General features: G+C 46.0%; 1 protein-coding gene across 1 annotated transcript in view; it reads right to left on the bottom strand.

Annotated features, from left to right (window-relative positions):
- Positions 1–18,268, bottom strand: part of cdh23 (cadherin-related 23) — a 159,815-nt gene that overhangs the window by 80,025 nt on the left and 61,522 nt on the right. The window contains exons 8-10 of the mRNA XM_064318147.1: positions 10,084–10,196; positions 6,632–6,820; positions 459–608 (exon numbers count right to left, since the gene is read on the bottom strand). Of these exons, the coding sequence (XP_064174217.1) occupies positions 459–608; positions 6,632–6,820; positions 10,084–10,196 (452 nt within the window). The remainder of the gene's footprint in view (positions 1–458; positions 609–6,631; positions 6,821–10,083; positions 10,197–18,268) is intronic.

Raw genomic sequence — 18,268 nt, 5'->3', positions numbered from 1 at the left:
CCCTGCATTTAGCTTCAATAGTCCTTCTTTTGTTATTAATTGAATAGTGACTCATATTGGTTCAATGCCTGCAATTCTGCACCAATAACAATAAGGAGCTTGCTAATGCATAATTGTGTATGCTGCCTCCTGTTTGAAACCCGGTCAGTTGCCTGGTTATTCCATGACTCTGAGCTGCTAGTGCATATGTATCAGAGCTTTGCCTTGAAGAGTGACCACTGAAGAAAAAAATGCATGTTAATAAAATCTTAAATGAAAGCTGAACTGTGTTCAATACAGCTTCATTAGTGTTAGCTGATGGGCTCATACGTCAAGCAAATGCATCCTGGTGCAGCCAGCATCTTGCATTTCAGTTTGAATTTGAATGTAGAAACACATTTGGATTGGCTTCAGTATTTGAACGTACAATTTGAATATGATGTTTTCCACAGAGACACAGAGGTGGGGAGAAAACTCACAGAGAAGCTGTAGCTCCGGATGTTCTCGTAATCCAGGGGCACCGCCACACGCACCCGTATGTCCGCTTTCCCCTGCACTGCAGTGGGGGAGATGGTGAAGTGGTCCGAGTTGTTCCCCGTGAGGAACACCTGGAACATGCTGTTGGCACCCTGAGACAGGACAAAGAGAAAGAGGGACAGAGTGTGAGAAGGTGGGAAGGAGAGTAATGGATATAAGGACAGACAGAGTAGTAGAAGAGATCAGCAGGAGGAAGGCAAAGAAAGCATGAGAGAGAGAGAGAAAGAAAGAGAGAAACTTGAATAAATAGAGAGTGAGTGAGCAGCAAGGGGAGAATAAGAAATGAAAGAGTTAGCTTCAGTTCAAATGAATTCAGACTTTAGTTTTCGCTGTAACAAATATATGGAATTATCCCCACTGTTAAGAACGGTTAATAACTTGGCAAACTTTGAAATCAAATAATATTGGTAGCATTTCACTATTGCAACAAACAGCAGTACTCTCACACATCAAAATTTTACTTTCACCTGAGAGTTGAACAATCTCCAATGCAGACCAGTTCTATCACATATCTCCAATTCCCCATGCATATTTACCACACTACTTGTACATCCTTGCCTACACAATAAAGAGCAGAAGCAAACAGCTGGTTAATGCAGCGAAAGAGCCTCATTCACAGATTAAGCAACAGATAATCAACACGCTTTCTTTATCAGTGTCCATCTCTATTCTTTGGTCCTCTTCCTCCCTTACCTTCTTCCTCTCTCTTTCTGCATAATTAAGGACCTGACACCAGATAATAGAAACAGCGAGGAGGGTGGAGGTGTCCCTCTGTGATAAAACTTGTCAAGGGGGCAGTGAAGTACTAAATGATCAGAATAAGGGTGGAAATATGATGAGTCAATAGCCAACGTTGAATGTGTGCATGTGCGTGTGCGTGTGTGTAAGTGTATGTGTGCATGCGTGTGTGTGTGAGTGTGTATGTGCATGTGTGTTTGTGTGTGTGTGTGCATGTGGGTAAATGTACCCTCTCACTCAAAGCTGCATTCATTAACATAAGACCCAGGAGCCAAATCAATACTGTCCTGCTTTTCCATTTCTTTCTTTTTTTCTTTCTTTCTTTCTCGGCCCATCGTTCATATCATCCTGCATATCTCCGCTCGGTAATCACATCTCGGTTCGCTCTCTTTCGCCCCTTTTTTTCCTCTTCTCTGTCTTCCCTCCATCCGTCTCTCTCTCGTTTCGCGCGGGAGTCGGGGTCGAGGTCTATCCTTATCGAAACGGGCGCGGCGGTGGGTCCGCGCGGCCGCGCCTCGCGCGCCGGGGCCAGCGCCAGCGCCGAACGCGGCGGGAGTAATGAACTGTGTCCCCACCGGCGGCAAATTATAAACCCCCCTTTTCAATTTCTGCAGGAATCCATTTGCGGGCGAAGCGGCTGGTGACCGCGGCGGAGCGATTGATCCGCGGAGAGAAAATTGTTTCGGAGTTCAATAAACATTTAACCTGGAGTGTTCCGTTTCTGCAACAACCACGAAAAAGATTAAAGGCTGAAAAAATAAATAACCAGCGACGCCACCGAAACCTTTAAATAGGCCCGTGCTTCGGAAGCCGTCCCGGATCACACGTGCCCTCATCTGTCATCTCCCCCTGCGTTCTCTTTGCTTTGCGTGCAGGGAAAAGGCACCATCGTATTGCATAACGTATGTAAATTGTTATCTGCAAAATGTAACCGCAGAATAAAAATATCACGACGTGATGAAGAGCAAGATGCACGCATAATAGCTTTCAAACGGTTGCTTACCCACACGATTGAAGATATCTTTAAAGCATCGTAGTACTCCTTTTCATGAAAGAAAGTCAAACATCGCATGGCATTCTATTCATAAGCGTATTCGCTGTGGGGAAGCACTGATATTCAGAAACTCCTTGACTCTATTCGTATAACGTGCTGGCATAAACAGCCTGTCACTTCAGGATAATAGGCCTGCTACTGCCTACTCTAATACTGGAATTACAGTCGGCTGTACTACCTTATCTGTGTCGCCTGATCCTGTAACATTTCTCTGTACAGGGCAAATATGCAATTTTATCGATTTGACCTGAATGAAATAAAAAGACAATAAATTAGTTGATTACACATGTTATAATATAGTAATAACCTTGCAATAAATGCATTATTAATCTCAATCTCAGTCACTGACTGATCTATTAAGTATTTTATTAAACATTAATCCCATCAATCGTTGTCTTTTCTACATGCTTGATCAGTGTTAACTATTATATAGGTGATAGCACAAAGATTACTAGTAGTGTTTTGTACAGTTCATAGAGATGCAAAAAAGCTAAACTTGCTTTTACCTTTATAATTTATTTGTTATTCTCACAGTACATTACATTTGTATTTTAATTATTATCTATTCATTGGGTCATGTGTACTGGTCTGTGGTCAGAACAGATCAGGAAAAAAGCAACAGGAGGATCTCCCCTCTGAGCATATGAGGATTTGTCAACTTCAGCGCGCTGTGTGTTTCTGTGGACACCGAAGAGAGTCCAGCAATACAGAATCGCACTCCGAGATCTCCATGCCAGATTCCCATCCCAGGTTTGTTTGTTTTTTTTCTTTTTCAAACGCGCCGACTCGGGCAAACAGTCCATGCAGAGAGAAGGGCGACGCGCAGACAGCAATCGATTGTGTTTTACGGCGACAGTGAAATGGCCTCTTGTTTTTGTTTCCATCACTTAAATACCATTACGGAAGATGGCTCCTATTTAAAAAGCCATCCAATATGCAGGCATGTCACCGCAAACTGCCCATAACGGTAATTGCTGATCCATTTGCCTCATCCACGCTGATCTCTGGCAGAAAACGTCCTGTCACGGGGCTCAGCCGAAAGTTTTGGACGAGCAGGCGAGGAAAGTTTGACTTAGACAAAAAATGTGCGCGAGTGACAAGGAACGTATCAGAGTTAGCCGCAATTCATCACTTCTCTGTCCCAGCACATCAGCGAATACGTCTCAGATTAATGCCTGGCAATCATTGCCTGTCATCTGTACTGTAGGACAAGAAGAGGATGTGGTTTCAACAGCTTTGTTTTGCATGTTCGTACAGAATGTACTCCTGCGTGCATGCGTATACCAACAGCTTGTCGGCGTGAAGATAAGCTTGTTAGCACGCATGTCCAGCATGCACGCATGCTTGCACGGGTGTGTCTGTGTGCAAACACTAGTCTATAGTACAGAATATAATGGATGTATTCACAGTGTTCTACAGTATTATATCTAGTACAGTGGATGCATTTACAGTGTTCTACAATATCACATACAATAGTGTGGATGTATTTACAGTATTATACAGTATTATAAATAGTATAGTAGCTATATTTACAGTGTTCTACAGTATTATATACAGTATAGTGGATGCATGTACAGTGTTCTACAGCATTATACACAGTGATACTGGTAGTGCTTGTATTCACAGGTGCGTGTTCACGCTATTGTGTCTGTGCCCAGAAGTCTGTGCAGAAGAACAGTGCTTTCTCAGGCATAGCACTGCCAGTTTGAAATGGCACAGAGTGCCTTTTGCAGGGTATCTGCGCACTACACTTAACCTGCCCAAATCCGTCTTCTTGATGGAGTTCAGTCACTCGGCTGACTGCATTTATCCAAGGTGGCTTACAATTCGAAATGAGAAAAAAAGACCAGTTTATTTGGATGGGTGCTCACCCGGTAACAGACCAGGGCCTAGACACTTAGAAGTTTAAAAAAAAAAAACATTTTTCTAACCAACGCATATAATCAAAGAAAACTGTTGTTCCGGATATTGGTGAAAACAAGATTTTCTTTTAAAACTGTCTATAGTCTAAAAGACTTTCACAGGTACCCAAAGGATTTTAACATATATCAAATATTCAGTTCATTTTATTTGTGCAGCACTTTTTACAGAGACACTGTAACTAAAACATTTTTCAGAAACAGGAAACTGAAGTGGTGTTAACCGTAACTCTCATGAAATGAACCTCATTTGGATCCTACTGACTTGTAGATAAATAATTTGACTGAGGTCTGGTACTGTGGTCACACACATGTGATCTGCCCCGGACAGCTGAAGTGAAGCTCTGGTGCTCTGGTTTCCTGCTTTTCTGGCTCAATATGAACATCTGAAGCAACACCAGAACAACCCTATTACCAACAGAAACATTTTTAAAAACCTCAAAGTAAAGGAAGTGCTACAGATGTAAGGCCTGAGAATTGCTGGTGTTGAGTATCTGGTCCTTAAACAGAAAATCTATGTTAAAAGCACCGATCAACTCCCCAACACCTGGCATCCATCACAGTCCCCTCGCACACCCACAGGGTAATCTCATGCTCAACCACTACGGGAATTTGATTCTTCTGAGTCTCTATAGTTCTGCACAAAGATAAACAGATAAATCCAGACGTTCAGAACAGGTCTCACACCCTTCACCTAAGCCATGGTGACAGAAGACTTAACAGACCACTTCAGGCTGCACGAAGAACATATAAATAAATAATAATAAACTTTGAGGTGCAGAAACGACAGGGCGGATTCGCCGGGAGCTTCTGAGCGGAAAGCGATGGAAAGAGAGAGAGAGAGAGAGAGAGAGAGAGAGAGAGAGACCGCGCGGCGTTGACACGCCTCTTATCGCCCACCAGGTGGGCGCGTCACCTGGCCAAGACGCGTCTGCGGAACGCTGCTCCCGTCCCTCGCCACGGCTCGCAATCTCCATGCCAACGGCAATAAATAAACAAAAATAAGCCCTGCCCTTAAATACCGCTCTCTCCTTCTCTCTCACCTCCACTCTCTTTCTCTGGCCTTGTTTACCTCTGTTCACTCTCCCCATGTCTACATTAGTTATGCTACCCCTCTTTGTCCCTTTCTTCTCTCTTTTCTCTCTCTCTCCACCCCCCCCCGCTTCCACTCCACTAGCGGTTATCTGTCAAATTCCACCCAGACGGCCGCTGTGCTGGAATCAATCAGAGTTGACTAGCTTTCGGCTTATCTCTACCCGAGGTGATTGATTTTCCTCGTTAGGTATAATTTGATGCTCCATCCCATCTCTTCCAAAGCAAATTAAACTGTAGTCGAGTCGAATGGGCTCCTAGTCCTGGGCTGTCTGGGTGTGTGGGTGTGTGCAGAGGAGTGTGTGTGGGTGTGTGTGTGTGTTTGTGTGGGCCTGTTAGATACAGCTAATGGGGACTGGCGGACACATGATGTAAAACTAAAGAGGATGGTGTTCAACAGGCCGGTCTGACACTGCTCTCTGTGGACTGACAGATAGCTCCCAACAGCAAAGGATCATCTCCTGTAGCTCTAAGCACAGCACAGTGCTAACTGGCACTACAGCACAGAGCACAGCACAGAGCTAACTGACCCTACAGCACAGAGTGAACTAACCCTATGACTCAAAGCACAGCACAGAGCTAACTGACCCTATAACTCAAAGCACAGCACAGACCTCTCAGTCTAGCACTAACCAAACTGTACCTCCATCTAAATTAGAGAACAGCTCAGATCTCTCACAGATAAGAGCACTGCCCCCTTTCTGCACAACAGTGTTACAGCACTTACAGATCAACCCCGATTCCACAACACACTTTGCTTCCTCATTTAATGTGAATCAGTGGTAACAAACCTTACTTCTCTTTGAAGCCACTTAGCATTATCAATCTAGGCCACATTCTATGGAATTAGTTTAATGAAAACTATTACACAAAAGACAGGCTATTGCATTTAGGTAAACATACTCTACAGAAGTATGTAAATAAACTATCATAATAATACTGTGTTGAACAGGTAAGAGAGCACAGAGAATATAAGCAAGAGAGCTAGATGCCCGCACAGCTTTAATATGGCACAGGGCTAACTTCGTTCACAGTTTATATAAAAAAGGAATCCTGCAGCACTTTAATTTTAGCTATAAGCTTGCATGGAGATCTTCGTTAATTCCAAACAGCCCTTGGACAATTAATTACTACTGTAGCCCCTTTCGGGTGTGTTTGAAAAGGTGAATGACCCTGTTACTGTTCTCTCTCAAGTTTTCCATTGATTTACTCCTCCACCCCCCTCTTCCTTGTTCTTCCTTGTATTTCTCTCCCTCTCTTTCCTGATGTTAGTTTTTTCTTTTTTAACCCCCCCGTTGGTGCCGGCCCCCACCTCGTCCTTGTCCTCGGCCTGGATGAAGAGCGGCAGGGCGAAGCCGACCTGGGCCAGCTCGGTGATGAGCACGCGGTACTCGGAGCTGTTGAAGCGCGGCGCGTTGTCGTTCTTGTCCACCACCAGGATGGTGAAGGTGGTCCTCACCGTGGCGTTCGTGGGAGTGTTGTCAGCGTTGAGCTCCGTGCCCTGAGGAGAGCGAGCAGAGCAGCGGAACTTTCACGGGCAGCCTCATTTCACGAGTTAAGCAAAACCACAGCAGGAGAGTCAAATTTCTGCACTTATTTAAAAGACCAAATAATCAGATTAAATATAAAAACCGGTATTGTACTGAGATGGCACAAAGTTAATGTTTTGTGAGACAAACCCGATAGCTGTATACTTGTGGAATTTTTCAGTGCTTCCCACAGAAATAACTACAATGAAATAACCACTCTCACTCCTTACAGACATTTCAAACTATTTGTGTGCCCTCTGACCCAGTGAAAAAAACATCAATATTATTGCTTGCATATCTGAGAGTACCAAATTCATAATTTAACATGTCAATTTATGTAGTGCATTTTTCAACTTTCAAGTTTGATTTTATTTTCCATGTGTAACAAACACAAATAATGGTATATTGCAATTATTACTCTGGCTATTCCTGCCAAATATAATTATAAAGATCACAAATATAAATGTCTAAAGATTGTAAGTATAAAAATGACAAAAAAAAAACATTTAATAGCTATAGTAAGAAAAAAATATGGCATTAAGTGGTTTCCACAGCGAGCTGTCTAAGGCTGACAGTAGTCAGCCTTAGACAGAGTCCCAGACTCCAGCAGCCCAGCATGTGATTGAGAGGGATGGGGTGGTTGTGTGAACTGCCCAACACCAAATTCACACTGCACCATATTTACACACACACATACACATGCACACACACACGCACGCATGCGCGCACGCACACACACACACAACATTATGACTGTATAATCCACCTTCATTTCTCTACAAGAGATCCTATGATGGACAGAGATGTTGAGGGCAGACGAGTATGAGAGAGAGATTTGATTTTTATGTCCCACTTATTTAAACTTTCACTCCATAGCAATGCTTCTAAAATACATGAAAAAGGAACAAAAAAGCCAAGAAATATTTTAGAAGGAACAAATTGAAACACAATAAAACCAATACAGAACAATACGACCATCAGAAAACAGACCTCCAATAAGACAATGATAAAACCAATAAATAAATCAAATAAGTAAAAACACAATAAAGCTAGAGTAAAAAACGAAACCATCCCAATTCTGCCCATGTCTTACATAATATAAAGTTGCTTAGAAAGTGAAAGAGAGAAAGAGAGAGAGAGAAGGGAGAAAGCTGACAGGCCAGAGCGCAGTCCCTGCTTTATTGATTCATTGCATTTACAATGTGCTGTTATTGGATGAAAAAGAGGAGAGGGACACATGCAATCAAATATCCGAGGACTAAGTGGGGCCAGAGAAAGACCACAGGGGAGAGGCCAAGCGCAGTAAAGAGGAAAGGTTCCTATTGTCAGTGAAGCAATCACGTCCTCTCTTTCTCTTACTCTCTCTCTCTTGTTCCCTCGTCCTTTCTCTCTCTCTCTCTCTCTTTTATTTTCTCTTTTATCTTAATTTGCTGTACCGGTATGGCATACATGCATCCACACTGTCAGGGCATATACACTTGAGAGGAGCTGATTGAATCCCATGTGCGAGGCATGCCTACATGATTCAATAACAGCAGCACCGAACACAGTAGCTTACACACAGGTAGGAATATTAGTGCAACAATCCACCCTGCTCCCTCTCTCCCTCTCTCTCTCTCGCTCTCTCACTCTCTTTTTCTTTCTCTCATTCTCTCTGTCTCAGGGATATGGGAATGGGTAGTGGGTTGTCTTAATGACAGAGTGATGCAGAGTTCTGACAGAGTGTGTTGGGGGGCTATTTGCAACATAGGAGGGAGTTGGGGGTAAATGTGCTCATATCCTTTTCTCTCATAACACACACACTACTGCACTACACACACACACACACACACACACTACTGCACTAGACACACACAGACGCACACACCCACATACACATGCACTACACACACACACACGCACACACACATTCCTAAAAGTCCCCGCACCATCAGCACCACCAGCGTGTACACAGCCCGTTCTCAGTGAAGTTGAGAAATTAGTTTTATTACTCTTGCACTCCAAATCAATACTGCCACAAAAGGGCTCGCACCAGGCACAGTGAGGAGGAGGGTGAGAGAAAAAGGAAAAATCTATAACTTATAAATATGTTTTCTGAGATTTCCTTCTTCTACTTTCTCTCATGCAGTTTCTCTACTTGCTGCTGTAATCATTGATTTTAATCAAGAAGAGAAATCTGGCAGGAATGCATAATGGAGTACAGAAGAGGGAATCTTTCTTACATGTATACAGGCATGCACATGCTCACACACACACACACACACACACACACACACACACACACACACACACAGAGTCCCCTTTCAGATGACTAATCTTGTCAATTGCTATCCGACTGGGAAAGGAAATATAATGCAGTCAGCAGACAGGGAAATGACTTTTTAACGCAGTGAGACCACCATCTCTCCACATGTAGCCATCTTTACTGGGATCACTTCCTGTAGTCTGGCAGCGTTTTCCGGCCACTGAGTTCCATCACTATTCCATCACTGATTGGAAGAGCTGCGATTAAAGCACCTGAACCAAATTTTCTGCACCGGACTGCAACACTTAGTCCTCCAATTCTTCTTCCCCTCTACTCTGAAATCCTCTACCAAAACCACAGTAATATTATTTATAACAATAACATATTCCACCCTCCGCAACTGTCCTGTGTAATTCTGGGCAGAGACAGAGAGGAAATACAGTAAACAAACGCAGAGTAATAACCCGGGGGTGTTAGGTGGAGACAGGATTGCAGTCCCTGGCTTCACCCAGAATGACACTGAAGTGGGACTCCTGCTCTCTGCAGAAGACCCGGGCCTGCTGTAGAGGGCCTTCAGCAGAACCTGGATCTCTTAGAGCAGCGCAGCCAGGCCTGGGCCCAGACAGCTGACACGAGTGAGTCCGGAGTCCTCGTTTTGATAAGTTTCAGTTTATTCCAGGCAATGATGTCCTAGAGCACACCGCTAATTATGCCACCCTAAGTGTGACTATCGGTGCCTCAGTGGAGTTTGACTTGGCACTAAATGTACAGAGAAAATGTGCAATGCTTTTTACAACATAAAAAAGAAGGTAGGTCCATGGCATTGCTTTTTACTCTGGATGTTTTTTTTTATGTCCTACAATGCCCCACCTACATCCCTGCCAATGCCCCACCCACCTTTCCCCATGCTCCAAGCATAGCCCCCCCACACCATATGTCCTGCCCCATGTCCCGCCCAAATCCCCACATATGCCCCGCCTTCAACTGTACCTTGACAGTGAGGATAAATCCAGCCGAGTAGAGGGGGTTCTCCCTGTCCAGCTGCCCGCTCACAGTCAGGGAGCCACTGACAAAGTCCAGAGCGAACATGCTGTTGGTGTTACCTGTGGGAGGGGCAGGGGGGAGGGGACAGAGTGACAGATAGGGGTTAGTCACAGTCCTGCAGTCTTATTAGAGGCCTCATTCTCAGGTACAGAGGAGAGACGGAGAGACGGAGAGCCAATCAAAAGTACGAGGGGAACTCACTCCGCTTCGCAGCAGGGTTGCGGGAATGCACAGAGGAAGAATGCATACGTGGCCTTGCATTTCATACCATTTCAGCAGCAGGCCTAGGTGCGGGCGTTTATCATTTTCCATTCTCTCTTTCTTTATTTTATCCTCTCCTGACTCTCTCTCCCCCCCTTTCCCCACATCTCTCCTTCTGTTTTCCCATCTCTCTGCTCATTTTCACAACCCATTCATTTACTATCTCTTTCTCATTCCTTTTGTTTCTGTTTCCATCATCGTCCACCAGCTCCAAAACCTCTCTCCTTATCCTTCGCTCTCTTCCCAATCTCTCGCTCTCCTTTTCTCATCCTCTCCCCTCTACCGCTCCAGCTCTCTTTCTCATCCTTCTCTTTCGCCCTCTCCTTCCTTCTTGCTATTCTCTCCTCTCCTCCTCTCTTTCTGCTCCCTCTCTCCGTCTCTCTCTCTCTGACAGCTGGTGTCTCTGCTCGCTGCACACTAATTACATCCGGCAGATGGAGACGGCAGACAGAGAGCGATAAGACACTCAGAGTCCCCCAACCTCGCCCCTCTCTCACAGCCCCCTACACCCACTCACCCGGCCCCTCCTCCTGTATGCACACAAACACACACACACACAAACACACACACACACAACGCACACACAACCCACAAACACACTCACACGCATGTACGCTCAAACACACGCACACACACACACACACTTATACACAAATACACAAAACACATATACTCCCTGCACTGAGGAGAATCTTTTTTTCCAAGCATAATTAATCATCAGAAAATGTTTAGCTGCCGGACTCAACTGTGCTGGACTTCAGTGTTCCAAAAAAAGTGAAGCCTATCTCAGCGTGATTTCAGGTTTTCATTTGACCGTGTGAAAGCATCACATTCCGGTGAATTCAGAAGAGTTCTCTTCACACAGTATTTTTACAGACGCAGGGTCTTGACTGCACGTCCAGGCCCTGGTGGTGCAGTCCCCAGCTGAGACTCTCCAGAGACTCAGCTCTCTGTCTGGCACCTGGAATTAAAGTGATGGATTATGGGTAATGGCCCGGTGTTCTGGCCAGAGGCCGCGACAGTACATCAAGGCCCTCACGCCACAGGATGTGGCCTAATAAACACCCCCAATGAGCCACTGGTCTAGGAAGTGTCTCTGTACTTAAACATCGCCGTTTTACGCATGTTCGCCGTCCCGCCCGCCCCTAAGAGGCAGCGTTCCCCACTGCGGCAGCGGCGGCTAATCGGCTCGCGCGGAGCGGCTGCGAGCGACAGAGCCAGCTGTGTTTGCGCAGCGGCAGAGCGCGCGCAGCGGAGGCCCCGCTCCCCCGCCGAGAGCCGCGAGCCGCGAGCCGCGAGACAGAGGCCTGACGGAACCGCAGGGTCCACCGCGCCAAGAACCGTCCCACGCGGCTCCGCGTTCCGCCCGCTAACGCCCCGCGTCGGCGTCAGCGCAGGGCGAGCGGCTCCATCAGCGTGACAGGGCTGCGCTGTAAAAAGTAACGGACAGCTACGAGCTGATTAAACGACGGATCGGAGTTGTCAGCGTCTGAAATCTGTCTCCGTAAGCAGCCAAATTATTCTTAAGGTCAATTCTCGTCCGCGCGGTTACGCACGGATATAGAGATCGTCTGGCTGATGCCGTGCATATCTATAGGCCACATCTGTCTGCGGTGCTGTGGGCTGTGTGCATAATTATTTTTGCGCTTGGCGCTAGCCGGGGCTGTGTGTATAATTACTTTTCCAGTGGGCGGTAACCCAGGCCGCGCGCATCTGCAGTAGTCCGTTTGTGTTGATAAAAGAGAGGGAGGAAGACATTAACCCAGAGGCCAGCGCGTCCGCAGCCAGCGAATGGCGGGGCGGCCACCGCTCCATTGTTGCGCTGTGATTGGGGGGAGGCGGGCGAGCGGGGTCGTGGGGGAGCGGAAGTGGGGGGGGGGTGAAGGAACAGGACCTGCAGGTAATTACCCAGGATTGAGGGCAAAAGGTGGAGAGGGCACAGAATGGGCCACGCTTTCAGCCGCACCTCACAAATAAAGGAGTAAAAGGGGGCTCTCGTCCGCCTGTGTGTGCGTTTGTGTGTGTGTGTGTGTGTGTGCACATGCCAGTATGTGTGTGTGTGTGCAGTGTGCATGTACTTTTGTGTATGCGCACATGCCAGTATATGTGTGTGCATGTGAGTGTGTGTGTGTGTGCCAGTATATGTGTGTTTATGCGTATGTGCACGTGCAAGTGCACGAGAGCGAGAGTCACACTGTCAGCAGAAATGCTCTAAATGACACAGGCATCCAACAGAACGACTGCATGTAGAGTTCTGTCGTGAACATTCCACCAGCGCAGTGCAGCACACCGGATAACGCACGTAGGACAGAAGCAGGCCGTTATCCGCTCGCGACACATATCCAGGAAAGAGCATTAAAATTCCCCACGCACTTCAAATCAAGCTTCGAGGACACATTCCAATTGAAGGCAATGAACAAGCCCAGGAGCTAAGTGATAAAGAAAAGCCCCCTCAGTCAGCTGGTATCGGAGCCGCGGGTGTTCTGCGTCTGACCCGTCCTCACACGCTAAGTGACATATTTGCAGACAGAACAGGGCTGCAGAGCCTGTCTGAACGCTGCATAATCAGAAACTGCACTGAGGCACGCAGGGCTGTACTCAAGACCTACAGTGTCAACAATACGGAAAAAAAAAAAACTATACAAATACATATATAACTATTCTAAATCCTGAGAGATACTGCATGAGCAGGAAAACACATGAATTTGTTCACTATTTGCACCATTATAATTTCATTATAACAACCAGGTTGTTTCCTGGTTTACTATTTACGGAATATTCTTTGGCAACATAAGTGTATTCTTGCCATGCCAATGAAACCCCTTAGGGGGGACCAGGGTTCTCTTCTCCCTTGAGGTGATGTACATAAATGTTTAAATCTGTTAAATAAAAGTGAGCTCCATGATCATGCAGCCCCCTGCCTTTTTCAATGCCAGGGAGCTTTGGTGCAGGTTCACCACCTAAGTCACTGCCGCTGCCACCTGAATTAGTGACTGAACCCCATGTCAGGCCTGACCAGAGAGACAGAGCTCATCTTTGAGCCCAGCTCCCAGCACTGATCAGTGCCGTCTCTCTGCCTCCTGATCCATTTTTCATAAGGTTTCCATCGATCACATTATATCTGCACATAACAACAGAGAGAAAGAGAGGAGCTAAAGAGAAAAAAATAAGGTGAAGGAATGGAGAAAGAACCTAATTAACTTCAAAAGGCGTCACTCTTGTCATGTGATTAGAGCGGAGTCGCTGTGACCCCAGCACCCTTGCCACGCCCGATCAGGCCCCCTGTGACCCCCTGGCTCCCCACCCCCTCCTCCCCCACAGTGTGTGCACCTGCTCAGAGTGTGGTCCTGTGTGTAGACTGAATGAGGGCATGATGGCTCTAAATTGGTTTGTCTGCTCCAGTGGCCTGACCAGAATTACAATCTCTTCAAACAGCCGCTCCAGCCCTGCTCTGCTGAGCACTCACCTGGCTGGGCAGCCGGTAGCGGCCACTGACACAAACACGGTATACACACACACACACACATGCTATATACACACATACACACACACACACACAATACATACACACACACACACTATACATACACACACACACGCTATACACACAACACACACACACACACACACACACACACACACACACACACACAATACATACACACACACACGCTATACATACACACACACACAATACATACACACATGTACACACAATACATACACACACACACGCTATACATACCCCCACACACACACACAATACATACACACACGCACACACAATACATACACACACACACGCTATACATACACACACACACATGCTATACATACACACACACACACGCTATACACACACACACACACACACACATACATACACACACACACACACACACACACACACACACATACGGTACGTGCACTTCCCCACATAAATCTGTAGCGCAATAATGCAAAAGCTAAAAAAAGATATCCTCTAAAGAGAGGGGAAGTTGGTGGGCCAGCAAAAAAAGAACAAACAGAAAACGCTAATTGAAAAGGTCTGCTTGTGTCTCTCCACAGGCCCGCTCGGCTCCTCCTGGTGGACGTGCAGGCATATGGGCGTGTTGCAAAATTAGAGAAGAGGCAGGAAATCGCCTTTCCCTGCTGGAGCTGGTAATCCTCCTCTAGAGACGGGCCTCTCTGTACAGGGGCCTGGTGCTGATTCTGGACCTGCTTTGCAGGGATGCTGCTGCATGCCCCTGGACATGAAGAGCGCTGTAAATGACATTCAGCACGTAACACGCCTCATCAATAATGCATGGGCTCAGCCAATCAGTGTGCAAGATGTGCTTAACTGTTAAACAGCTGGATATGTACAGTTCGGGTGTGCATGCTTGTTTAAGTGTGTGTGTGTGTGTGTGTGTGTATGCGTGTGTGTGTGTGTGTGTGTGTGTGTGTGTGTGTGTGTGTGTGTGTGTGTGTGTATGCGTGTGTGTGTGTGCGTGTGTGTGTGTGTGTGTGTGTGGTAGACTGGGGGCAGTGCTCCCTGTTAGTGGTGTTTGGCAGGGTCGGCTGTTAGCAGGGGTCTTTTGACTTTGAGCCACTGGGGTTTTGCAGAGACCGGTTGGGCAGAAAAACAGATTGAAATTATACAGATGGTCTCCAGGGTCCACAGTGAAATTTATATCTAAATTTATATTTTGCTGCCATAACACAAAACTGTTCCTTTCGATTTGCAGAGACACAGCGGGGCTAAACCTCCTCAGAGAGGAAGAGAGAGGGAGGGAGGATTCCTGATTCACACCCACATAGTACAACTGACTCACACTGTCTCTCACACATAAACACACAAGCATTCTCTCTCTCTCTATCTTTTCCCTGTCTCTCTCTTTCTTGCTCTCTCTCTCTCTCTCTCTCTCTCTCTCACACACACACACACACACACACACGCAAACACCCACACACACACACTTGCATATACTGCACTCATTAATTCCTCTGTTGGGGACCCATGGGAGGGTTTTGCTGAATGCGTGATGTTGGAAGGCTTTTACATTACTGGCTGAAGTGGGCTGGAAAATGGGAAAATAAACACACACACACACACACACACACATACACACATACACACAATACCTCGTTCTCTCACCAATTTATTATTATTTTATCACAGATATACAGGTACTGTAGCTGGTACAGTGTTGGTACTGTTTGGTTTTTATCTTTTTGAGATATACTTTACTTGATATAATGCAACAGGCTCTTATTGAGTCATTAATTGTGTTTTGGAGGATGTGAGCTGATATTTGGCAGTTCTCTGGCCCCACCCCTGTCTTTGCGTAGGATTTGAGGGCCTATATTTCTGCACTACGCTCAGCAGCATGTGAATATATAAACATGAGCTGAACTGGGGGGCTGGTGCCAGGGCAGATACCCAGAGAGCCCGGTCAGTGCACACCTCCTGTACCTCTAAGGGGAGGCTCTTCAGTCTGCAGTCTGCATCACAGTGAGCTCTGCTTATAGGGCCTGGCTGTGCAATAATTACTAGGGAAGTCCCTCACACACTGCTTTTACTTTATCTGATACAGAAACACACACACACACACAGATACTTGCATAGACACACCAACATACACACACACACAGATATACACACACACGCACGCACATAATCACACACATAGAGGTGCACCCGTGCTCACATGTGCGTATGCCGCGTATGCACTTGCGCACACACACACACACACACACACACACACACACAGAAAGGTTGGTAATTAGCTTGTTGGCTGTAAAAAGGGTTTAACTATTCAAATTAAAATATTGGCAGGACATTTGTAGATATTGCCAAAGCATACATCTGTAACTCATTAAAATATTAAAACTGTAATCTGTAAACAAAAGCAGTGTTGCTACAAAGTTCCTCCAAAAAGGACTGCTGTAAAATATAGGCTTGAACACAAGCACACACAGACACAAATGCAAACTGAAAAGTTACTACTGTTTACAGTACATATAGACTATTATAGACTCTTTCAGAGAAACAGAAAACAGCAAAATCATATTAACAAGTATACCAGCTCTCTTACTCTCTTTCTCTGCGTTCATGAAAACCTGCGGCAGCGTAAGGCTGGAGATGGACCTGTTGGTCCCCTGCCATTGGCAAACCCGCAGAATTTAATGAATACCAAATGAGGTGTTTTATTTAAAGGTTGTCACAAAAAGCAAAATAGAACAACGTTCAGGATAACAATAATAAGTGATGAAATCTGTGATAAAGTAAAGCGAGGAAGAGACCATAACGAGAATCTGAAGATTTTTCGTTATGGCAGATAGAATGCAAAAAAAAAAATCCAGGCTCCTGTTACTTTCTTTCTGTTTTTATTTATTTTTGTGGGAAAACATGGCACACCCTTCCTCAGCAATCACACGCCGCTTCCCCAAAACTGTGCCCCCAGGGAATCCCCACACCCAAAATTTTGATGACATTATCGGCCTCAACCGGTCAGGATAATCAAACCCAGCGCAAGAAGGAGTCACCCTGGTGAACTGGCCCCTACATAGGGGTTTCAGATAGAGCGGAGCCCAAGAGAGGAGAGAGAGAGTGAGAGAGAGAGAGGGAGAGAGAGAGAGGGAGAGAGACTGAGTGACAGAGTGACAGAGAGAGAGAGAGAGAGAGAGAGAGAGAGTCAATGGAGCAGTGTTGTGGATTCACATGTCAAGCCCCCAGAGGCAGATAGAGGTTGCATGTTCAAATCCCATGTAAATCCTACCAGTTCTACAGCAAGTACCTGCAGAGTATAAATGTATGTTTTCTTTTGATTTTATTGTAGCACATCTCAATCTGTGGATTTGAGTCTTTCTGCAAGAAACAGAAAAGCCTATGGACACTGTTCATTCGCAGACCTTCAGTCTTTCGAAGATCTTTCTTCAGGAGGGCAGTTTCGAAGTAAGTTGTACGGTGGTGACACACCGATATAAAGCTGTCTGAAAACAAAAGGAAAAGAAAGGGAAATGGCCATCTACTTGCCCATGCAGGAAATTACAAGCTGCACCTGACTGACTCGATCGCTCGTCCCAACGTTAAAAACGATGTGAGACATCTGTCTGGCTCTCTGTCAATGGTCTGCTGCTGCTAAGCCTCAGAGACTCCCAGAGCGAGAGGGAAGTAAAGAGCTTGTCCCTGCCCTTCACAATTACGCAGTACCGTCTTCTCGGTGACGGACCGAACAGTATGAATGAGATCTGGGTTCAGGATGGAGGGGTTAAGTGCTGAGAGACGGAAGGAGAAGTCACGTCAGCGCGCAGAGGACGGAGAGGGGAGATGTGCATGTGTGCGCGTGCGGTTGGGTGGATGTGGAGCGCATACGATGTGTGCATCAGTTGAGGTTACAAATCAGGCAGGATTCCTCAGGTATGCATTACATGTCCTCTTCTTTAACATAAGGTTCACTGGTCTGTCGGGGTTCACAGTAGTTTTGTTTTGTTTTGTTTGGTTATTTGTTGTTGCACACTGGTTCATCTGAATGCGAGTCACATGTTTCTTGTATGTCTTATATATCCAGACGAAATTACCCAAAACAAGCAACAGATTTTATCTTTTAAATGAGGAGAGTTGTTTTTCTCCCCTTGGGTTACCGACTAGAAGTGATTCCAGGGCTCATCGGCAATTACTTTCAATAGCTTTGGGATCGGCATCAAAGCCAGCGGCCAACTCTCCCACTAACTCTCTCGCTCCCTCTCCTCTCTCTCCCTCCCTCCCTCTCTCAACCACCCCCTCTCCTTTTCCTTTCAATCGCTTCTTTTCCCTCTCTTCATATCTCTCTCTCTCTCTCTGTCCTCGTTCTGCGCTGAACTACAGACTCCACTGAAGAAAGGATGA

Source organism: Anguilla rostrata, chromosome 18 (genome assembly GCF_018555375.3).
Source record: "Anguilla rostrata isolate EN2019 chromosome 18, ASM1855537v3, whole genome shotgun sequence".
Classification (NCBI taxonomy): domain Eukaryota; kingdom Metazoa; phylum Chordata; class Actinopteri; order Anguilliformes; family Anguillidae; genus Anguilla; species Anguilla rostrata.
The sequence above is the reverse complement of the archived record's forward strand: the minus strand, read 5'-3'. Positions and strand labels throughout refer to the sequence as shown.